At 54.8% G+C, this 23478-nt stretch overlaps 3 protein-coding genes across 4 annotated transcripts in view; all 3 read right to left on the bottom strand.

Annotated features, from left to right (window-relative positions):
* The window catches only part of S100A3 (S100 calcium binding protein A3), a 166256-nt gene that overhangs the window by 38038 nt on the left and 104740 nt on the right, over positions 1 to 23478 (bottom strand). The window lies entirely within an intron of this gene.
* Positions 13030 to 19427, bottom strand: S100A16 (S100 calcium binding protein A16). Of its 2 annotated transcripts, none has more exons than XM_051857287.2 (3): positions 19208 to 19427; positions 13998 to 14178; positions 13030 to 13773 (listed from the first exon to the last, which is right to left on the bottom strand). In XM_051857287.2, exons 2-3 carry the CDS (start codon positions 14151 to 14153, stop codon positions 13615 to 13617), a joined length of 315 nt encoding a protein of 104 aa, XP_051713247.1. In that variant the 5' UTR covers positions 14154 to 14178; positions 19208 to 19427; the 3' UTR covers positions 13030 to 13614. The 2 variants fall into 2 exon arrangements, with proteins under 2 accessions (XP_051713247.1, XP_051713248.1); XM_051857288.2 differs by lacking the exon at positions 19208 to 19427 and adding an exon at positions 15225 to 15412.
* Positions 20702 to 22688, bottom strand: S100A14 (S100 calcium binding protein A14). Its single transcript, XM_002715505.5, has 4 exons — positions 22532 to 22688; positions 22091 to 22200; positions 21570 to 21716; positions 20702 to 21421 (listed from the first exon to the last, which is right to left on the bottom strand). The coding sequence occupies exons 2-4, from the start codon at positions 22118 to 22120 to the stop codon at positions 21284 to 21286; spliced, it is 315 nt and encodes a 104-aa protein (XP_002715551.1). The 5' UTR covers positions 22121 to 22200; positions 22532 to 22688; the 3' UTR covers positions 20702 to 21283.

The following is a 23478-nucleotide window of genomic DNA, read 5'->3' as shown; positions in this document are numbered from 1 at the left end:
ATTTTAAAATAAATCAACAACAAAAAGAAACTGAAAGCAGCCCAAATGACCATCATTTAGACTATAGATAACTAAATTAGGGAGGCCCTCTACCCCAGTTGTGGCACAGCAGATTAAGCCGCCGCCTGTGATACTGGCATTCCATGCCAGTGTCTGTTCAAGTCCCACCTGCTCTGCTTCTGACCCAGCTTCCTGCTAATGGCCTGGGAAGACAGCAGATGATGTCCTTCCTCCTTGGGCCCTAGCCACTCATGTGGGAGACCCAGATGTTGTTTTCCAGCTGCTGGCTTGGTCCTGGCCCAGGCTTGGCGGTTGCAGCCATCTGGGGAAGGAGCCAGCAGATGGAAGATCATTCTCTGCTTTCCCTCTCTCTCTGTCACTCCACTTTTCAAATAAACAGACAATTGTTTTCAAAAATTAAAGAAGTAGGGGCCAGTGCTGTAGCATAGCAGGTAAAGCCATTGCCTGCAGTGCTGGCACCCCATATGGGCACCCGTTGGAGTCCCGGCTGCTCCACTGCTGATCCAGCTCTCTGCTAATGTGCCTGGGAAAATGGCCCAAGTCCTTGGGCCCCTGCACCCACATGGGAGACCTGGAAGAAGCTCCTGGCTCCTGGCTACATATTGGCACAGCTCCAGTGGTTGTAGCCATCTGGAGGGTGAACCAACAGATAGATGACCTCTCTCTCTCTCTGCCTCTCTGTAACTCTGCTTTTCAAGTAAATAAATAAATAAATCTTTTGAAAAATTAAATAAGTAAATTAGGATATATTAACACAATAAAATATAATAGAATGGTGAAAATGAACGCTCCATCCATATGGATAAATCTCTTGTTTAAACAAGAGAGAAAGCTACAGAAGGAGCTCTACCTTCTTAAGTGCAAAAAACATGCAGTACTAAATAATATAATATATTGCTAAGAAATATATGATCAAAATGCTTTCATCAAGGGAATCATAAACACATAACTCAAGACAGAGGCTGTAAAAGGTTGCATACCATATGGGACTATACTCGGAGGCCTTCAACTGGGCCTCTAAACTTTTTATTGATTGATTGATTGATTGATTGATTTCACATGATCTCAAGCAGACAGAAAAATTCAAAATCAGTAAAGCTGATCACTGGCTATTATATTATTTTCTATCCTTTTCTGTAGACTTGAAATATTTCATCCAGGGGTTGGCATCCCATATGGGCACTTGCTTGAGTCCAGTTCCCTGCTAATACACCTGGGAAAGCAGCAGAAGATGGCCCAAGTGCTTGGGCCCCTGTACCCACATCGGAGACCTGGAAGAAGCTCCTGGCTCCTAGCTTCCGCCTGGCCCAGCTCTAGCCCTTGCTACCATTTGAGTAGTAAACCAGTGGATGAAAGATCCCTTCTCCTCTCTCCTCCTCCTCCTCCTCCTCCTCTCTCTGTAACTCTGGCTGTCAAATAAAAAACCCTTAAAATTTTTAATTTGATCATTAACATAGCAGGAAAATGTAATTTGTTTAGAAAGAGAATGCATTCGTAGAGAGAAACACATTGTGTGTGAAGGAGGAAAGCCCGGTTAGCTTGAGATGTCCCCATGGAACCCGCAAGGGCAGCCAACAGTGGAGCCATGGCTACAGGGCCCAGGAGGAAGAATGAGTGACCCAAGGGTTTGCCTCCCTGCCAAGCAGCAGGAGTTGGACAGCTGAAAGGACTCAGGGCACAGAGAAGCGAGAGCCTGTTGAAATCCCAGCAGCCAAATGAATCAAACAAAGGAAACCAGGCGAAAGTTCTGTTGGTGAACCCGGAATCGGAGGAGGAAGGCTAAACTCACACGGAACGCGTGGTTACAAAACCGAAAATAAACACTGCATGCAGCAGCATTTCAGATGCACTTAAAGTTGTCCTAAGCGGTGGGCTGGGGCGGGGAGTGGGGTGAGCACGGACGCACCACCCGCCTCCTCCCGCCGGTGGAGTCCTCCGAGGCACCCGTCCAGCGTGCAGATGTGCGGAGCTGCATTTTAGGGATGAGCGCTGCTCAGCAAGAAAAGCTCTCTGAAGTTCAGGAGTTTGTTCATGTTCCCTTTGAAGGACTACAAATAATCCTTTTCTAAAATTAATGTATTTATTTGGAAGTCAAAGTTACAGACCGACAGAGAAAGATCTCTCATCTGCTGGTTCACTCCCAAGATGGTCGCAAGGGCAGGGGCCGGGCAGGGCCAAAGCCAGAAGCCGGGAGCTTCCTCTGCTGTCCCACGTGGGTACAGGGGCCCAAGCACTTGGGCATTTTCCATTGCTTTTCCAGGTGCATTAACAGGGAGCTGGATCGGAAATGGAGCAGGCAGAACTCGAACTGGCACCCATTTGGGGCTCTGGAGTCTCAGGCAGCGGCTTTACCCACTACGCCGCAGCGCCAGACCCAACTTCTAGGATTTCACTTGAACAGCTGAGGAGGGCTAGCACGACTGAGACAGTGATGAATTTGGGGGCGGGGGCAGATCAGGAGGAAAAGTGGACAACAGGATTTTGGACATAGTAAGTCTCAGACACTGTGAAACACCCATGCGGAAGTTCACCTGCTCCACAAATGCTGAGCACTCACTGTGTGCTAGGCACTGGGACAGACACCAGGTGAAGAAGACAAATCTGCCCTCATACAGCGAGCATTACAGCCAGAAAAAGCAATAGACGTGGAGGAAAACACACAGGATTTAAGAGGCTGTAGGTGCTAGGTTAAAAAATAAAGCAGAACTGGGGCCGGCGCTGTGGCATAGCAGGTAAAGCCACAGCCTGCGGTGCCAGCATCCCATACAGATGCCAGTTCAAGTCCCAGCTGCTCCACTTCCAGTCCAGCTCTCTGCTACTGCCTGGGAAAGCAGTAGAGAATGGCCCAAGTGCTTGGGCCTCTGCACCCACGTGGAGAGACCTGAAAGAAGCTCCTGGCTCCTGGCTTCGGATCAGCACAGCTCAGGCCATTGGAGCCAACTGGGGAGTGAACCAGCGGATGGAAGACCTTTCTCTCTCTCTCTGCCTCTGTCTGCCTCTTTGTAACTCTGCCTTTCAAACAAATAAATAAATCTTTAAAAAAAAAATAATAAAGCAGAACTAGAGAGCTAGGGATGCAAGCCCAAGAGGGGTTTCAATTTTAAACAAAGTGGTCAAAAAAAGCTCCACTGGGATGGTGACTTTGAGCAAAGACCTGAAGTCGGTGAGAGCAGGGCTCTGTGACGACACGTGCTGGAGGCCTGCAGCACAGGGAACCAGTGGAAGGGCCTCCAAAGACAGGAGGGGCACACGCTGTGGCACGGAAGGTGCAGCCACCACCTGTGACGCCAGCATCCCAAATGGGCACCGGTTCAGGCCCCGGCTGTTCCATTTCCGACCCAGCCCCCTGCTAAAGGCCTGGGACAGCAACAAGTGATGACCCAAGTGCTAGGATTCCTGCCTCCCATATGGGAGACCTGGGTAAAGCTTCTAGCTCATGGCTTCGGACTGGCCCAGTCCCAGTCAGGAGACAACTGTGGTTAAGAGCAGCAGCTCTGAAGTCAGACATCTCCATGATCTTCACCAAGTGACGTGACTCCTGGGCCCTGGTCTCCTCACCTATCAAACGCAAGTAGTAGTAGTGCTTACTTCACAGGTCCTGGGGCTTAGCAGGTCCATAAATGCAGAATACTCAGAATGGCATCCAATAGAGTAAGTACTCAACAGCAAGCAGCTAATTCCCTAAGGATTTATTTATTTATCTTAAAGTCAGAGAGAGAGAGAGAGAGAGAGAGAATCTTCTATCCACTGGTTCACTCCCCAGATTCCCACAACAATCAGAGCTGGATTATGCTGAAGCCAGGAGCCAAGAACTCCATCTGGGTCTCCCACGTGTGTGCCAGGGACTCAAGCTGCTTCCCAGGTGCATTAGCAGGAAGCTGGATCTGAAGCAGGGTAGCTGGGACTTGAACTAGAACTCTGATACAGGATGTGGCTGTCCCAAGCAGCAGCTTAACCTGCTGTGTCATAGCACCTGCTCAAATTAGCTATTTTTAAGTTTGTTTTGTTTTGTTTTGTTTGAGACCAGACAGACAGCTCCCATCTGCTGGTTCATTCTACAAATTCTTGCAATGGTTGGGACTAGGTTGGGCTGAAGCCAGGAGCTGGGAACTCCATCCAGGTCTCCCATGTGAGTAACAGGAAACTGACTGCTTGAGCCATCACTGTTGCCTCCCAGGGTCTGCATTAGCAGGAAGCTGGAGTCAGGAGTGGAACCAGGTTTTGAACCAGGCACTTCCACATGGGACAGGAACCTGTGCACTCCGGGCGGTCTGCACAGTTAGTGGAAGAAGGGCCTGCATCTCAAGTCTCCTAGCCACCAGCACTGTGTCTTGGGTCAGCCGTGTCACCTCCATAGCCATCACAAAATGTGGGTCATGCTTCCTAGTTTACAGGGTACTTGAGAAGATCAAATAGGACTTGGCTATAGAAGCAGTTTTTAGGGGCAGGAGTCGTGGTCCAGCAGGTTAAGCCACTGCCTACAACTCTAATGTCCCATTTGAGCACTGGTTCAAGTCCTTGGTGCTCCACTTCTGATGCAGCTCCCAGCTAATGCACCTGAGAAAGCAGCAGAAGATGGCCCCAGTGCTTGGGCCCCTGCCACCAATGTGGGAGACCCAGAGGAAGCTCCTGGCTCCTGGCTTCAACCTGTCCCATGTGACCATTTAGGGAGTGAACCAGCAGATGGAAGATTTCTGTCTCTCAATGTGTAACTCTGCCTTTCAAATAAATAAAGTAAATCATCTTTTAAAGTGGTTTTTAAAACTTTTAACACAGGAGTAGCAAGAAGGATTGTTCAGTTTTTCAAAAGGAAATTTGCAAGGGCTCTAAATGGAAAATAAAGCCAGATGTGGAGGAAGTACAAGAGCTCACACTGCTGGTTTTAGGTCCCCTACTCTGATGTGACAAGATCAGCCACCATCTCACCCTAAAGAATGACAAATATGGCTACAGAAGGGTCCTACAAAGCCTCAAGGGAGCCTGCTTTTGGTCCTCTCTCCTCTGTTTTGCTCAGGCTGTCTGGTCCCTGGAACCCCGGCTGAGGAAGGCTGCCCTCCTGTCACCCCAAGGCTCTCCAGGGAGGCCTCCCGCTGTGCGGTCTGACCCTGCAGTCACGGTAGCTCCTCTGGGACCTCTCCAGCTCCCAGTCCTGTGCTCTGACCTCCAGAGAAGCCCAGCTCCCTCCCCAGCCTTCTAGGCTCAAGCTTAGAGCCCTAGCCACAGGCTTCTAACTGGGGTCACACAGCAGCCGGTTCCCAGCTGTTCTGAAGTCTAGATAGGGGTCCGGGCTGGGCTCCTGCCAAGGATCCTGGCCAGTGAAGGGGGGGGGAGGCGCAGCCCCTTGTCTCCAGGAGGCAGAGGGGGTCCTGGACAGTGGACAGGGCTGGGGTTGCCCCTCCCAGCCAGCGCTCCTCCCCCAGCCCACCTAGGGGAGTCTCTGACACAGACAGGACGTTCTCCTCCCTCCCCACCTTCCCTCTGCCTTGGGAAGGAACGATGGGAACGGGAATGCTGTGTGGGGTGGGGGTGGGGGCCAGAGCCTGCCGGTGGGAAGGAGACAGAAGGAAGGGTCCTGCAGGATTGCCCATGGGATCCTCCAGCTCACGGGCCCCCAGGATCCCTGCCGCCACCCCAGGGCCTTGGCTGCTCCCGTCAGTGCCCTCTGTCTTATAAGCGGCTCTTCGTCCCCTTCTGCCCCTGCAACCCCAGCCCAGGCCTGCCCGCTTCTGCCTCCTGCCCCAGCCCCACTCATCCTTCTCCCAGGAGGCTTTCCCAGCTAGCACCCGCCCCGCTGTGCAGATATCCTAATACTCTCTAAAGCGGTGGTTTGTCTCCACACAGTTGGCTTCTAATAGGATTTTTAAAAATCTTTATAGGAAATCTTTAGAACTATGTACTGCCTTGCATAATTTTCAAGCTGACAGCTAAGTTGTTTTTTTTTTTTTAAGATTTATTTATTTATTTGAAAGTCAGAGTTACAGAGAGAGAGAGAGAGAGAGAGAGAGAGAGAGGCTGGGCCAGGCCAAAGTCAGGAGCCAAGAGCTTCTTCCAGGTCTCCCACATGGGTGGCAGGGACCCAAGCATTTGGACCATCTTCCGCTGCTTTCCCAGGTGCATTAGCAGGAATTTGGATTGCAAATGAAGCAGCTGAGACTCAAACCAGTGCCCATTTGGGATGCTGGAGTGGCAGGCAGCAGCTTAACCTGCCACACCACAATGCCGGCCCCAGAAATTGCAACTTTTTTTATTTATTTGCATGACAGAGATACAGAGAGAGTGTCCATCCACTGGTTCATTCCCCAGGTGCCCACATCAGCCATGAGTGGAGCAGTTCCAATGCTCGGAGCTAGAAATGTTACCCAGATCTCTCACACGGGTGGCAGGAACCCAACCCCTGAGCCATTACCTCCACCTCCCAGGGTTTGCATTAATGTAGGATGGAGTCATAAGTGGACCCAGGAACCAAACCCAGACACTCTGATCAGGCACCTTATCGGTGTCTTGACCACTAGGCCAAACACCCACTCCACTAGTAAGATTTTTAAATAAAACAGTTAAGACTATTTTAATTGTGTTCAGTTAAACCTAAACATCACTCATTTAAAATATGCATGTATGGCCGGCGCCGCGGCTCAATAGGCTAATCCTCCACCTTGCGGCGCCAGCACACTGGGTTCTAGTCCCGGTTGGGGTGCCAGATTCTGTCCCAGTTGCCCCTCTTCCAGGCCAGCTCTCTGCTGTGGCCCGGGAGTGCAGTGGAGGATGGCCCAAGTGCTTGGGCCCTGCACCCCATGGGAGACCAGGAGAAGCACCTGGCTCCTGCCTTCGGATCAGCGCAGTGAGCTGGCCACAGCACGCAGGCCTCGGCGGCCATTGGAGGGTGAACCAACGGCAAAAAGGAAGACTTTTCTCTCTGTCTCTCTCTCTCTCATTGTCCACTCTGCCTGTCAAAAAATAAAAAAAAAATTAAAAATAAGTAAAAAAGAAAAGAAAAAAATATGCATGTATGATAAAATAACCAGACAGGGGGCGGGCACTGTGGCAAAGTGGGTTAACCCTGCCTGGAGAGCCGGTGTCCCATATGGGCACTGGTTCATATCCCGACTGCTCCACTTCTGATCCAGCTCTCTGCTAGGGCCTGGGAAAGCAGAAGATGGCCCAAGTGCTTGAGCCTCTGCACTCAAGAAGGAGACCTGGAAGAAGCTCCTGGCTCCTGGCTTTGGATCAGCTCAGCTCCGGCCACTGCGGCCATTTGAAGAGTGAACCACCAGATGGAAAACTCTCTCCCTCTCTCTCTCTGCCTCTGCCTCTCCATTTCTGTAACTCTACCTTTCAAATTAAAAAAAACAAATTATTCAATTTAATATTATATTAATGTATAAATATTATATAATATTAAATTATATGATTAATATTTAATAATTTTTAAGACACCAGACAGAATGTCAGTAAGAAAGCAACAGACTTGAGCAACACTGTAGTCCGACTGGACAGACATGAAGGGAGCGGTCTGTCTGACAGCGGCACAATGCATGTTATTCTTTTTTTTAAATATCGTTCTGCCTTTTCACTGTATTTTTTAAGATTTATTTATTTATTTATTTATTTATTTGAAAGTCAGAGTTACACAGAGAGAGAAGGAGAGGGAGAGAGAGAGAGAGAAAGAGAGATCTTCCATCTGCTGGTTCACTCCCCAAATGGCCCCAACAGCCAGAGCTGTGCCGATCTGAACCCAGGAGCCAGGAGCTTCTTCCGGGTCTCCCACATGGGTGAAGGGGCCCAAGGACTTGGGCCATCCTCTACTGCTTTCCCAGGCCATAGCAGAGAGCTGGATCGAAAGTGGAGCAGCCAGGACTCAAACTAGTAACCCTTATGGGATACCAGCACTGCAGGAGGTGGCTTTACCCGCTACACCACAGTGCCGGTCCCGCATGTTAGTCTCAGTGCACACACAGAATGTTCCCCGGGAGTGATCACACCCCACAGGTCACACAACAAGTCAGCAAATTTAAAGGCATTGAAATCCCACCAAGTCTCTTTTCTGATCACAGTGAATGAAACTAGAAATCAATAGCACCAGAAAAACTGGAAGATTCACAAATACGTGGAATTTGAACAATCCACTCTTCAACAATCAATGGACTGAAGAAGTCACAAAGGAAATTAGAAATTGCCTTGGGAAAGTGAAATAGAAAATCTGACGTACTGTGGCTTAGTAGGCTGAGCCTCTGCCTGTGGCGCCGGCATCCCATATGGGCTCTGGTCTGTATCCCAACTGCTCCTCTTCCAATCCAGCTCTCTACATGTAGCCTGGGAAAGCAGTGGAAGATGGCTCAAGTGTTTGGGCCCCTGCACCCATGTGGGATGACCCAAGAGAAGCTCCTGGCTCCTGGCTTCACACTGGCCCTGCCCGGGCCATAGCAGCCATTTGGGGAGAGAACCAACATTGGAAGACCTCTCTCTCTCTCTCTCTCTCTCTCTCTCTCTCTCTCTCTTTCCCTGTCTCTGTCTGTTAACTCTACCTCTCAAGTAAATAAATAAATCTTTTTAAAAAAAACATACTACAAAGCTACATTAGTCAAAATAGTATGGCATTGGCACAAAGACAAACATATAAACCAATGGACAGAATAGGCAGCCCAGAAGTAACTCTAATGAGTATGGTGAAATGAATATGGCCACAGGGTGCCAAGACTACACAATAGGGAAAGAACAGACTCTTAAACAAATGGAGTTTGGAAAACTGGATATCCATGTGTGGAAGAATCTAGACCTTCATCTCACAACCTAAATGTAAGACCTAAAACTATAAAACGCCTCAAAAAAAATTGATCTTGGCAATGATTTCTTGCATATGACACCAAAAGCAAAAATAAACAAATGCAACTATATCAAACTTAAAAACTTCTGTGCAACAGCTGTGTTGTTTTTTGGGTTTTTTGTTTGTTTGTTTTGTTTTGTTTTGTTTTTGAGATTTACAAAGATTTATTAGGGTCAAAGACCTCCAGCCAGAGCGGCATGGAGGGGGCTTAGCTGTTGCTTCTTAAAGGCACAGTCCTTCCTTTGTAAAACAAAACTTTGCAATGAACTGCTGCTAACCAACCTTGGTTGTCTCACCAAATTCCTATCAAACAAGATATCACTCAGACCCATTGGGATGGACACTGTCAAAGCAAAACCCAGTGTTGTGGATTCATTCTGAGAGAAGCGCGGTGGGGGAAAGAGGCGGGGGAAAGAGGCGCGGAGTCACCACACAGACCCTGGGAGTCGGGTGAAAGCAGGCCAGAGGCGAGCAGCCTCAGTTGGTACAGCAGCTTATATAGCCAAGGCAGCCAAGCCGGTCAAGGGGTGGGTTATGCCGTAACCAATCACTGCCTGCTGCCAGGCAGGCTCTGTTGCCAGGTGGGTTCCGAAGCCATTTTCTGAGTAACTGAGGCTGGCTTGCCAGCGGCCATCTTGGCACGGCCTTCTCATTCCATCACAACCCAGAAAACTCTAGGAGGACTGATAAGGACATGGGAAAACTGGAACCTTCAGCCCTGTTGACAGGATTGTCAAATGCTGGAGCTGCCACAAAAACACTACGGAGGTTTCTGAAGAGGTTAAAGATGGGGGTGGGCCTCTGACCTGGGGGTTAAGAGGCCGACTGATACACCCACACCCCACAGTGGAGTATCTGGGTTTCACACCCAGCTCCAACTCCCGGCTCCAGCTTCCTGCTAATGCAGACCCTGGAAAGCAGCAGTGATGGCCCCAGTAACTGAGTTCCTGTCACCCTTGTGGGAGGCCTGCACTGAGCTCCTAGACCCCAGCTTCAGGTCCCACCAACCTTGTCCACTGTGGGCAATTGGGGTATGAACCAAAGAACAGGAGTTTTTCTCATGTTTCTCTCTCTCTCTCTCTCTCCTCCCCCCTTTTCCCTCCCCCATTTCCCCCTTCCCCCACCTTTCAAATAAATACATTTTTTAAAATTAAAAAATTTAAAGTAAGGCAAGACTGGTCATCACTTGGGATCCCTGCCTTCCATGTTGGAGTGCCTGGTTCAGGTCCCAGCTCCTCCACTTCTGATCCAGCTTCCTGCTAGCGCAATCCTGGGAAGCTGTATGTAATGGCTCAAGTAGCTGAGTCCCTGCCACCAACGTAGAAAACCCAGACTGAGTTCTGGGCTCCTGGCTTTGGCCTGTCTCAGCCCTGGTTATTGCAGGCATTTGGGGAGTGAACCAGCAGATGGAAGATCTCTCTGTCTCTCTTTCAAATAAAATAAAAATAATTTTTTAAAAAATTTAATTAAAAATGGATCTACCTGTTATTCCACAATCTGAATTCTGAGTATGCTTTATATTCAAAGGAATGAAAAACAGGATCTCAGGGCTGGCGCTGTGGCTTAGCAGGTAAAGCCAACACCTGCAGGGCCGGCATCCCATGTGGGCCCCAGTTCACGTCCCAGCTGCTTCACTTCCAAGCCAGCTCTCTGCTGTGGCCTGGGAAGGCAGTAGAGGATGGCCCAGGTCCCTGGGCCCCTGCACCAGCGTGAGAAACCCAGGAAGCCCCTGGCTCCTGGCTTCAGATTGACCCAGCTCCGGCCATTGTGGCCATTTGGGGAATGAACCAATGGCTAGAAAAACCTCTCTCTCTCTCTCTCTCTCTCTGTAACTCTGCCCTTCAAACAAATAAATAAATCTTAAAAAAAAAAAAAAAAAAAAAAGCCGGCGCCGCAGCTCAACAGGCTAATCCTCCACCTTGCGGCGCCAGCACACTGGGTTCTAGTCCCGGTCGGGGTGCCAGATTCTGTCCCAGTTGCCCCTCTTCCAGGCCAGCTCTCTGCTGTAGCCAGGGAGTGCAGTGGAGGATGGCCCAAGTGCTTGGGCCCTGCACCCGCATGGGAGACCAGGAGAAGCACCTGGCTCCTGCCATCGGATCAGCGCGGTGCACTGGCCGCATCGCGCCAGCCGCAGCGGCCATTGGAGGGTGAACCAACGGCAAAAGGAAGACCTTTCTCTCTCTCTCTCTCTCTCTCTCACTATCCACTCTGCCTTTAAAAAAAAAAAAAAAAAGAAAAAGACCTTGAAGGGATGTTTGCAAATCCATGTTCATTTCAGGATTATTCACAATAGCCTGGATGTAGAAATAGCTTAAATGTCTATCTGCAGTTGAACAGATAAAGAAAATGTGTTAGTATGTGTATATGTAGTAGACATAGATAGCTAATATAAAACAGAGAATTATTTAGCCTTTTTTCTTTTAACAAAAAGGGGAGGGCCAATGTTGTGGCACAATGGGTTAAGCCACCGCCTGCAATGCCAGCATCTCAGATGTGTACCGGTTCAAGTCCCAGCTGCCCCTTTTCCCATTCAGCCCCCTGCTAATGTACCTGGGAAGGTAGAGGAAGATGGCCCAGGTACTTGGAACACTGCCACCCATGTGGGAAACCCAGATGGAATTCCTGGCTCTGGGCTTCGGCTTGGCCCAGCCTTGACTGTTGCAGCCATCTGGGGAGTGAACCAGTGGTTGGATGATGGCTCTTTCTGATCCTCCCTCTCTTTGTAATTCTGACAAATAAATAAAATAATCTTAAACAACAACAACAACAAAAAACCCTGTCATATACTACAACTTAGATAAACTTTGAGGACATTATGCCTTTATGCTAAGTGAGCTAAGCCAATCACAAAAAGACAAATACGGTCAATTCCACTTAGATGAGATAGAGATGTCTAAAATAATGAAACTTATTCAAACAGTGGTTACTGGGTGAGGGGGAAGCAGAGGTGTTCAATGGCTGTTGAGTTACAGTCATGCAAGATGAGAAAGCTATAGAGACCTGATGTGCAACAGTGGCATATAATTAACAACACTGTAATGTACACTTCAAGAGGGGAGATTTGTGTCACGTGTTTTCCCTATGATAGATATAGATAGATAGATGGTGAATGGGTGGATAGACAGATGAAAGATAATTGATAGATAATATATGGATGGATGGAAGGATGGATGGATAAATGATTAATAGATGATACATGGATGGATAGATGAATGGGTGGATAGACAGATGATAGGGGATTGATAGATAATTGGTAGATGAATGGATAGATAATATATTGATATATAATAGATGATTGGTAGATATTGATAGATAGATAAAGGATAATGGGTGGATGAATATATATAATAGATAGAAGATTGATCCACAGATGAATAGATGGATGAACTGATCCATCCATGAATAGATGGATGGATAGGTGAATGGTAGGTGAGTGGAGAGATAAGTAGAAGATAAGAATACCACCTCCTGAATTGTGTTCATCTGCACCACTAGTCAAGGCAGCAGAGAAACTTTCTGCACAGGTAAAGCGCATGCCCTTAGTCCTTAATTAAGGAGGGTGACTGAGAGAGGCAGTGGGGAAGGAGGCCCCCTTGACACCTGGGCTGCCAGTCGTTCTGGGACAGAGCAGCTTCACAAGGCTGGGGGCCTGAGTGGATCCCAGTAAAACCATGTCAGTGCATGTTTGAGGAGACCTTAAACCTTGGGGCGCACTGCCTTCGATTGGAAACCACCGATCCCACGCTCTGCAGGCTGGGACCTCCCTGGCTGCAGGAGCAGGGAAGAAACAGAGAAACTGGCAGCCACCCCTCCAGAAGCTACAGGTCTTGGCTTCCCATATCCCTCCTCCCTCGCACTCCTGCTTCTCCACCCCACATATCCTCCGTGTATTGGAAGAATCTCTGGATGAGAATTCATGACTCAGGGTCCCTCTCTCACTGAATGGCAGTAAGGGTGAAAGGAGACCTCAGGTGCACCTAAAAGGTGAGGGTGAATCTGAGACTGGGCTGGGAGGGACTAGAGCGGGTGACGTCATGGAGCAGGAGACAGGGAGCTGCCCCCAGGGCCGACAGCGCCTGCTGGGGTCCAGGAGCCCCTGGTTTCCTTCTTGCTCTCCCTTTGGGATTTCTCTGTGAGATCTGCTCCCCCCCAACCTTGTTTTGGGGCCCAGGGCAGAGACCACCATGTTCAGGAGAGGTGGGAGGGTTTTAATGAGCATCACAAACGGACCAGGTGCGGGAGATACAAACTCCAAACCTAGCCTTTATTTCCATCATCTGGTGGCTGCGCAGAGGCGGAGGCTTGCACTGCTTGGCTCTTTCTCAGATGCCGAGGCCGCTGGAGGGGAGCCCCGGAAGTGCTTCTCTACCCAGGAGGGCTCACGGGACGGGGAGAGGTGGCTCCGACTGCCGCCGCTGCCACCAGCGGAAGGGACACGTCGGCCAGCCAGCTGACCTCTGGCGGTCACGCCAGACCAGGAGTCAGACGCCGGAGGACGGGTGGGCTTAGGAGGTCAGGAAACCCTTGGGGTCCCCAGACAGCATTGAGAGCTCACTGAGAGGCACCTGGGGCCTGCTGGCTCCAGGGACGAAGACCGGAGACCCCCTGGGGAGGCATCCCCAGGCTGAGACACTCACAGGGGGGTCCTGACATCCCCGCTCCACCGCGTTCAGCAAGGATGCGGAGAAGGGTGAGGGGTAGGGGGCTGAGGGCCCTGGGAGGGGCACGGGGCGGGGCTTGGGGCGGTGCCTCGCGGGGCTGGCGGGGCTCCCCTAGGGGCTGCACTGCTGCTCCTGCTGGCGGATGAGGTTGGCGATGGGGCACGTGATGCCGCCTATTAAGGTCCAGTACTCATCGAAGCTGATGCGCCCGTCGTGGTTGGCGTCCAGGTTCTGGATGAGCTTGTCGGCGGCCTTCCGGTTCCCTGTGTCCTGGGGAGGAAGCAGAATTAGCCACGTTGACGGCGGTAGCCCTGGAGAGAGCCCACACAGACCCTGCGCTGAGGCCAGGACCCGTCCTTGGAAAAGGCCCGCTGAGGGAGGGCGCAGGTTCTGAGCGCCTGGGCTGGGGGTAGCTCTGCAAGGGCCTTGGCCTCAGGTGAGGCGCGGAGGGAGGGCGCGGGAGCGAGGCGGGCCTGCCTGGGTGGGGGACGCACCGTCAGCATGTGGTTCAGCTCCTTCTGCAGCATCTTGCGGAAGCTGCTCTTGCTGATCTTGTTCTTGACCAGGCTGTTCTTGGACACGTATTTGTAAAAGTTTTCCACCAGGACCACTACAGCCTTCTCCAGCTCTGTGTAGCCGTCTTCAGCCATGGCGCTGGCTCACCTCCCGCAGGGCCTGGGCAGCAACAGGAGCGGGGGAGGTGAGAAGACTAACCTCCCCCAACCCCGTGCCCACCTGGTGCCCTGGACCCTCCCCCTCTCCCCCACCAGCACCACCCCAGGCCGGCTGGTCCTCCGGAGAAGGGAGGAGGCAGGGGTCGGGGCACACAGGGGTGGGCCCTGGAATGAGAACTATTTTGGCTCGGCTAAGGCAGGTGCTCCAGCTGGACTGCCTCAGCAGGTTCCACAGCCCTTCCCCAGCCGCAGGCACCAGGCTCGGTAGAGCCCTGGTGAGAGCTGGAGCTGGGAAGAGGAGGAAGGAGTCATTGCCCACCCCTACCCCCTGCTCCGCACCTGGCCCCCCAAAGCCCCCGCCCTGAGGGCAAGCGTAGGCAGGATCTGCTGAGAGAAGCCAAGGGGGGGGAGGGGTGCTCCGCGCCCTCAGGACCAGAGGGGACCCCAGCTCCAGGCAACACCGTGGGAGGCAGGGTCCTGGGCTCTAGGTTCCCAGACAAGTGAGTCCAGGGTCTCAAGCCACAGCTGCCCCCTGTCCCTCTCTGAAAAAGGACAAAGTTCTAATTCATCCTACCATTTTTTTTTTTTTTTTTTTTGACAGGCAGAGTGGACAGTGAGAGAGAGAGACAGAGAGAAAGGTCTTCCTTTTGCCGTTGGTTCACCCTCCAATGGCCGCCGCGGCCGGCGCGCTGCGGCCGGCGCACCGCACTGATCCGATGGCAGGAGCCAGGAGCCAGGTGCTTTTCCCGGTCTCCCATGGGGTGCAGGGCCCAAGCACCTGGGCCATCCTCCACTGCACTCCCTGGCCACAGCAGAGGGCTGGCCTGGAAGAGGGGCAACCGGGACAGAATCCGGCGCCCCAACCGGGACTAGAACCCGGTGTGCCGGCGCCGCTAGGCGGAGGATTAGCCTAGTGAGCCGCGGCGCCGGCCTTATCCTACCATATTTTTGTGCCACACCCCACCCGCCATACCCTGCCAGCCTCTCCTCCCTCGTCCCTACCCCTAAATATACAGGGGGACCCGTGGGCAGCCCCCATGCCCTTACCTAAGCAGGAACGCAGCCCCGTTCTGCCCCAGCTGCTGCCAGCCCCTGGACACAGCAGCAGCTGCCAAAGCAGAGGCCACATGCGTCACCCCCTCACCCCAGGACAAAGGCGCTCACAGCCCAGCGGATACAGCCAGCCCTCTCAATAACAGGATATGAGGGGAGCAGGCGGATACAGTCTGTGAGTCGCCGCCCATGCCCAGAGCCCCCCCAAGTCAACCTCGGGCAAATCAGACTCCCCTCCCACCCCCAGGCCCAGGAATGAGTTCCAGCTGCCCTCGCCAGCTGGTCCTGGCCAGAGGAGGCGGACACAACAGGGACAGAGCCACCGTGTGGGCCTGAGTAGGCCCCAGCCATCGTGCCCAGCACCCTGGCCTCTCTCCCCAGTGGATGCCTGCCCAGCACTCGGCCCTGCCTGGACCCTGCCTGGATCCTGCCCTGGGCACCCGAGCCCCCTGACTCCCACAGGCCCAGTGTCTGCATGCCCCGCCAGCACCACACCACTGGTGTGGCCGCAGTCTCTGGGTCTTGTCTCATTCCTTGAGCCAAGCATAGTGTTTTTTTACACTCAGCTGCTGTATTTTCTCAGCCACATGGCAGGACACGCAGACTTGGTGACAACTGTTTTTAAAACCCTGGATACACAAGCACCGCCCTGCTTTTAATCCGTGCATCTCTCCTCGGCCACACGGCCTGGTGGCCACACAGCCTGGCCCAGGGCCTTGCTCATGGTGGATATTCTATGAATACTCCGCTTCCTTGCAACCCTGACACCCAGGTAGCCAAGGCCCATGACCACCTTGCTGAGCCTTTTCTTTAATGAAGCCTTTTCTGGTGGAAGACTGAGACTGGGGGAGGGGGAGGAAGCCAGGCTGCAAGCAAGAAGGGGAGTTGGGAGGGAGGGGGCTCTGGCGGGAAGTCCTGCCCCCCCCCTCCCTCCCTGACCACTCTGGTCTGTGGCTGGAAGGATGAGGCTGGTGCCGGAACTACAGGAAACCATCCTCTTTCCCATACTCATTATTTGCGTGCATCACTGCATGGTTGCCTGCTGGAAGTTTGGTCAGCTGGTCACACACTCTTAGGTTCACAAATGAGGAGCAAGTTTTTAAGCCATGTTCTGTCACTCTGCTGCCCTGAGCAGCCTTCCTGGGCACTCTGGAGACTGCGTCCATGCCACGAAGGATTGTGTGTGCCCACTCCCAACTCAGCAGTGGCAGTAGAGGAGAACTCGGAGAAGCCCCCACCCTTAACCAGCTCGGACCTCGCTCGCTCTTGAGGGATCCTTTGGCAAACAGCCAGGGACAGGGACAGGGAAAGAGAAAGAACTGGATGTCTCGGTGCCTGTCGCCACCGGTCAGCCCACTCTCCTGCTGTCTGCCTCCTTGGAGTCTGGTTCTCCAGCCAGAAGAGGGTCCTCCTGTCCTTTCTCAACACCATGCCCCACCCCTACCCGGCCTCGGGCAGCAACAACCAGAGGTGAGCACCCAAGGGATGACTCGGCCGCCTGCTCTCAGGGGTGCTGGTCACCAGACAGGCACTGTCAGCATCTCTGGCATGCGGTTGCTAGGCTCTCCTCCCACTAACCCACCCTTCCTCACCTGCTTCTAAAATGGACAGGAATGGAGATAACCATCTGGACCTGGGGCTTCTGAGGAAGGGTATCAGAGTGGGACCATGAGGTGTCATTACCCTCCTCCTCCCTCCCTCCCCTGGGAGCCAGGAGACAGGTGCTGCCACCCTCCCCATCCCACAGCCACCTGCTCCTCTGGCCTGCCTGTCCTCGCACCAGCTAGGCCTATGGGGCTCCAGCATGGGGGTGGCACAGGTGTGCTGCCCCAGAAGCCCCTTCTTAGCAAGGTTGGGCAGGAGGTGGTTCCTGCAACTGGCCTGGGAGATGGAGTGGGGATAGTGTATACCAAGCCTTCCAAAAAAGGGAGACCGAAGGGACCACGTGTCCTCCAAGGGGCCTTCTTGCCCTGGCCCCTGCTCCTCCCCCAATATTCTCTTTGTCTTCTCCTGGGCTGATTCATCGTTGAGCAACCAGGAGGCTCTCACCCCCACCCCGCCCACCTCTGCCCAGCTTGCTGACTTCTCCAAAAGCCCAAATTGCCCTGACACCATGCCCCTGGATCCCAGCCACTGGAGCCCCACCCTCCCACCCCCAGATGCGGAGCTCCACCCCCTCCAAGTGCTTGCTAGCCACCCCCACCTCTCCAGCCCCCAGCCCCTGACCCCTGCAAAGCTGACGTTCTCTTCCCATGACATGCTGGGGTCTTTGCTTGTTCCCAAGTGTTGGGATGTGCCCATGGGCTCCTCTCCCCAAGCCTCTGTTCTCTCCAGAGCCCAAGCTGAAAGGCCCATCCTCTTTGCCCCTTCCACCTGCCTCATGTCTCCATCATTCATTTGCTTGTCTGTTCATTGAATCACTTATTCATTCTCTCAGTCATTCCCTCTTTTTTTTTTTTTTTTTTTTTTTGACAGGCAGAGTGGACAGAGAGAGAGAAAGGTCTTCCTTTGCCGTTAGTTCACCCTCCAATGGCCGCCACGGACGGCGCCCTGCAGCCAGCGCATCGTGCTGATCCGAAGCCAGGAGCCAGGTGCTTCTCCTGGTCTCCCATGCGGGTGCAGGGCCCAAGCACTTGGGCCATCCTCCACTGCACTCCCGGGGCCATAGCAGAGAGCTGGCCTGGAAGAGGGGCAACCAGGACAGAATCCGGCGCCCCGACCGGGACTAGAACCCAGTGTGCTGGCGCCGCAAGGCGGAGGATTAGCCTATTGAGCCACGGCACCGGCCAGTCATTCCCTCTTGACCCACTCGTGTGTCCCAGCTGCCTTCGATATACACAGAGGCTCAATCCCAGCTGGGCTGGCACTGCTGTCTCGATTTGCAAGATTGTTCCAAACCCATCTCCCCAGTCTCCGCAGCCCTGCACCCTGCTCCCTCTCAACCTTTCTTTCCACTTGAACGAGGCTCAGGGTTCACACAGGTGCACCTGCCTCAGCCCTCCCTGCCTCACAGGGCTCCCTGCATCTAATTCTCACACACACACATAGCAAGACACGCTGCCACCCCTGGATAAGCCAGCTACCTCCCACCCCCTGCTGCTTTTGTATCAAGAAGCCAGATCCTCAGAAAAGTTCTCTGAGACCAGTGAAGTCGGAGAAGTTGGGAGCAGACACACAGACACATGGCTCCCCTGGCCTCACCAGCACAGAGCACTTTACTAGTGGGTGGGGAAAGGCTGCAGCCGGCTCGCCAGCCCCCCTGCCCTCACCCCCACAACCTGCAGGGCAGGGGCAGCCTCCTAACACCTGGTGCCTCTGCCAATCAAGGCTTCAAGCCACGACCTGCCTGGATCGTAAGCTGGAGAAGCTGCAGGGCTGGAGATTCCGCCCCTCTCCCTCACCCTCTCCTGGGGAGCTCCCAGGCTTCCCCAGGGCCTCACCCAGGTCCCTCCCAAGGAACAGCTCCGGGAGCACAATGGGGCCCGCTTCCGGGACCTGCCCAGGGCGCGGGGTGGAAGAGAGGCCGCCTCAGCCCCTGCCCCCGCTGCCCGCGTTCTCGGCCTCCCTGGGCCCTCCCGGGCCCCATCACCTCTCCCAGGGCACGGTGAGGCCTGCGGCAAGGCCTGGCTACCCCTCAGCCCCCCACCGGTGTGCGTTTGCCCATTTCTGTCTGGGGAGGACGGAGCCGCTGCGGGCAGAGCTCCCAAACGCTCTGCCCAGTGGCCTAGCCCCTGGAGAGGAGCCCAGGCGGTTGCTGGCCCCGAGAGGGGGTCTTGCCACCCTATTCACTCCTTGGAAGGCCTCTGCCAGCCCCCGGGACTCCCCATTCCCAGAGTGGCCTTGGAGGAAAGTTAATAATTAACAAAACCTTCCTGCCGGGCCTCGGCCAGGCCCCTCTCCCCAGAACCCCTCACTGTCACTTCTCCTGGCCTCCCAAGCCCGCGGGGTCCCTCCCAGGGCAGGCCTGGGGTGCTCACCTGCCTCCTCTGTCCACCTCCTCTCCAGCAGGGCTCTGGGGCCTGGGCTCTGACACTGCCAAGCAGCTCCCCGAGCTCAGCCCAGCCAGGACTCCTCCCCACTGCACTCCCAGAATCTGTCCCACTCCCTCCCCAGCCCTGCCTGGCTGAGCTGGCTCGGTGGGGAGATAGTGACTGAGCTCCCTCTTGACTTGGCCCTGGGGTTGGGCCCTTGTTAAAGGGATACACACCTTTTATCACACCCCTCTACCCCCACCCCAGAGGGAGTGGTGGAAGCTGGCACTCCCCCAACCCCACCCTCCTTGCTCTGCAGGGCAGGAGCAGAAGCAACCAGGTGCAGAGGGGACGGGAAGCACTGTCACCTGTCACCTGTCACCTGCCCTTCTCACCTGGATCCCTGAGAGCCAGGTAACAGACAAGTGCAGTTAGCATTCCAGGCCAGCCCTAACTGGCCACAGAAACTTCCCCATTGTTGGGATTTCAGGAGCAGTGCCTGATTTCCGTGGGCTCAGGTCAGAGGCGGTCATCAGCGCCCAGAGGCTGGCTTCCTGGTCTCCCATCTCCAGTCCAGTCCAACAGAAAACTCTCCTGATACACACCCCCATCACAAAGACCTCCCAGGCGCAAAGGAGGACTCCTCTGGGAACCCTTTCCCTAGGTACCCCAGGAGACTGGCAGCTCCGCCTCCCGCTGTCCTGGGGCAGCCCTGACCCCAGAGTAGGGGCTCCCTGGCCCCCACTCACAGGCATCAGCTGTGTGTCAGACTCTCTAAGTTCTTCACAGGGCAGGGTGCCCCATGCTCATCCTCCTAACCAGCCTGTGAGGAAGTCCCTTCATATCCCCATTTCACAGATGAGGAAACTGGTACCCTAGGGCACGCCCAGAGTCTCAAAGACACGTAAGTGGCAGAGCTGGGATGCAAACCCAGGCCAAGACACCTGGGTTCATGTCCTTCCCAGGTGTGTCCCCTAGGCCTCAGTTCTTGCCAGAGGACCAGCCCTGTGGCTGAGAGCAGCCCATGCCTTGGACAGGACTGGTTCTGCCACCTGTGAGGCCTGGTACCATCCCCAACCCAGATACAGGTGAAAAGTGAGTCCTAATTCACTGCCCCTAAAAACCACTGCCACCCTCTCGTCTGTGGAGTCTGGAGGAAGAAGCATCCAATCAGCATTTGTGGGACCAGCTCTGTGGTGCAGCGAGTTAAAGCCCCAGCCTGCAGTGCCAGCATCCCATAAGGGTGCTGGTTTGAATCCTGGCTGCTCCACTTCCAATCCAGCTCCCTGCTAATGCATCTGGGAAAGCATCAGAGGATGACCCAGGTCCTTGGGCCCCTGCTCCCATGTGGGAGACCCAGAAGAAGCTCCTGGCTCCTGGCTTTGGGTCGGTTCAGCTCCAGCCATTGCGGCCATTTGGGAAGTGAACCAGCGGATAGACCTCTCTGTCTCTTTGTAACCCTTCCAAATAAATAAAATAAATCTTAAAAAAAAGACAACATTTGTTAATTTTTCTATTTTTTTATTAATCAAATGATATAAAACAACCATCATTCCGTAAATGTCCAAGCACCCAGCCAGTCCTCTCACCCCAAAGGCACTCCCTCCTCATCCTCTCCTCCCATCCTGCTCCCCATTTCCCCTGCCCCGGCCCAGGGATGGAGCCCTGGGAGGAAGTGGGGGCAGGGCTGGAGGCAGACAGGGACAGCACTGGACAGACAGGAAGGGAAGAGGTTGGGAGGGTTGGTTCCCAAAGACCCTTTTCAGTACCATCTTTCCAGCCGCAGCCCCAGCCCCTGCCTCCAAACTATGTCCCGCAGCCCTCTCCTCTCCACCCTCCAAGGTCCCCCCATCTCCAGCCCCAGCCCACAGCCATGCCTCCCGCCAGTGGACACCCCACGGAGCACCCAGGGGGAAGAGCACAGAGCTCCTGGGGTAGACTGCTGCGGAGCCACACCTGGCAGAGGTGAGAGGCGCTGCAGGCTGGGGAACAGGGTGGTGGTGGAGAGAAGTTTTATTCCCAGGCTCACAGTCTCGAGGTCCCCTCTTCCCAACACCCCCCAGGCACCCCAGGGGGATAGCCTCAACTCCCAGGGACGGGGCTCTCCTGCTTCACGCTCTTGGCGGCTTCGCCAATCAGCTCCCAGAAACTCCCGAACTCCAGTTTGGCATCGTTACAGTTGCCCAGGTTGGCAATCTTCTCTTCCAGCCCACAGTTGCTCTGGGGAGGGAAGACATCACAGCTCAGCCAGGCAGCACCTGCAGATCCACCGGCCCCACCCTTCCCCAGGGGCTGGCCCAGGACCTCAGTGCCTGTGTGGGTGGGGTCTTGGGCAGTGGCTTGGGGCAAGGGTCCAGTCCCTCAGTACCGGCATGAGGTGGGGCAGCTGCTGGGTGACCAGGTCCCGGAGCTCGGAGGGGGTCAGTGTCTCCTTCCCACCCTCCACGGAGTACTGGTGGAAGTTCTTGATGAGGGTCTCGATGGCCCTCTCCACGTCACTGAATTCCTGGGCATCCTGAGGGCAGGGCACATCACCCAGTTTACCCTAGGACACCTTGCTTCCCTGGCACGGCAGGAGATAGCTGGAAGGCACGCGGGGTGCCCGCCCACTCCAGAGCCCAGAACACTCTCCCCCACCCCCACCCCGGCCTCCAAGCCACAGCAGCCTCTGCCCCAAGCCAGAGGTTGGGCAAGGCTCTCCTCCCACTACCCCAGCCCCCCCAGGCAGGGCAGGTTCCAGCAAGTGCCAGGAGGACTCCATCCGCATCACCCTGTGTGGGCATCAGAGCTGGGGTGCAGGGCAAGGCCGGAGGAAGGGGCAGAAGTCAGTGGAGGCAGGAGGCAGGAGGGCAGTGCAGGAAGAGGAAGGCTGGGAGTGAGCAGGCCTACCTCGGCATTGGCTGACCGGCACTGGCCCATGGTGCCCACTGCGCTGGGTCCCTTGGAGAGTTCTGCTGTCCTACAGAGTGCCCCAGAGGAGCTGATGGCTCATGATCTGCCTAGAGGAGGGGGGGGCCTCAGGTGAGGGGGGGCACCTCACCCAGAGGCTCAGACAGCACTCCACACAGGCTCAGCCCCTGCCCGGGCTCCAGGACGTAAAGGCACAGCGCCCAGGCGAACCCATTTAGAGGGAATCCCCCAGGCCCCACCCTGGCCTCGCTGTTTCCACTTTTGCCAACAACCCACCTGTATTTGAAACACGCTCCCTCCGCACCCACCCTCCAGGAGCCCGGTCCCCAGCTCTCCCGGGGGCAGCCAAGGGTAGGAGAGGCTCGATGTGCTCCCGGGACAGGGGCAGCCCTTCTGAGTGAAAACCTCAGGCCTCCTTACCTGCTGGCAGCCGTTGAGACGGGACGGGAGGAGCCAGCTCACCTGAGCTCAGCTCTTATACCTGGGGGAAGGGAGGGGAGGCAGGGGGCTGGGCCTCATCTCTGAGCCACCCCTGCCATTGCAGCCGCCCAGGCGGTGAGCCAGCTGTGGGAGCCCCACCCCTCACTGGCCAGAGAGGTTCCAGGGCCTGTCCCCACCCCTGGCAGGAGGAGGGAGCATGAAGGGCTGGGTCTGGGATGCCCCTGGCCTGGGATCAGCAAAAAGGCTGGGGAGGGAGGGAAGGAGGCTTGGAGACGCTATGGGATCCATGGGATCCGCCTGGGGGCCTTGCGGGCTGGGAAGCGGAGCCAGCCTGAGTCAGTACCCAAGAAAGAAGAGGGGCTAAGGTGAGTCTTGTAGGACGGAGGCTGTGAGGGGCAGGAAAGAGGTCCCCAGCGGCCCTCTGGAGCCTTCCAAGTCTCTCTCACACACACACACACTCACTCTTCCCAAGCTGGGCAGTTGGATGGTGACACTCCAGCCCGCACAGATCCAAGTCCAGCCTGTGCCAGTCCAGGTGGCCGAGAGAAAAACGGGGAGGGCAGGAGGAGGGAGCCCAGGAAGGGCAGCCTGGTAGCCGGAGCCAGGCCGAGACTTGGCACTCACTTCCCTCAGAATCCCACAGGCAGCCCCACAGCAACACCACCCCTAAGTCCCTACCCAGGACGACATCCCAGGGGGTCCTCACCGCGGGTCCAGGGACTGGGACCAACCCAAGTGGCCCTCAGGGGCCTGGATCCTGACGTCACGAGTTCCCCAGGGCTGTTTTCTAAACTCTGAAATCCGGACTTATTTCCCAATAGCCGTCCCTGCGCCACCTCCCAGGACTCCTCAGGGGCCCTCCGTGGTGTTTCAATGGAGGGGGCTTTCCAAGAGGGTCTCCTTCCAAGAGGTCCCCTGCAGGGCTT

The sequence above is a fragment of the Oryctolagus cuniculus genome, chromosome 7, assembly GCF_964237555.1.
Source record: "Oryctolagus cuniculus chromosome 7, mOryCun1.1, whole genome shotgun sequence".
Taxonomy (NCBI): Eukaryota; Metazoa; Chordata; class Mammalia; order Lagomorpha; family Leporidae; genus Oryctolagus; species Oryctolagus cuniculus.
Note: the sequence above shows the minus strand (reverse complement) of the source record. Positions and strands in the feature narration are given on the sequence as shown.

Excerpts from the sequence above, each read along its gene's own strand:
- S100A16 (XM_051857287.2), bottom strand. The coding sequence starts at position 14,153 with ATGGCTGAAGACGGCTACACAGAGCTGGAGAAGGCTGTAGTGGTCCTG. Across the intron at positions 13,774-13,997 it reads AGCTGAACCACATGCTGACG|GACACAGGGAACCGGAAGGC; the intron begins GTGCGTCCCCCA and ends CTTCCTCCCCAG.
- S100A14 (XM_002715505.5), bottom strand. The coding sequence starts at position 22,120 with ATGGGCCAGTGCCGGTCAGCCAATGCCGAG. Across the intron at positions 21,717-22,090 it reads GCCGGTCAGCCAATGCCGAG|GATGCCCAGGAATTCAGTGA; the intron begins GTAGGCCTGCTC and ends CCCTGCCCTCAG. Across the intron at positions 21,422-21,569 it reads AGCTGCCCCACCTCATGCCG|AGCAACTGTGGGCTGGAAGA; the intron begins GTACTGAGGGAC and ends TTCCCTCCCCAG.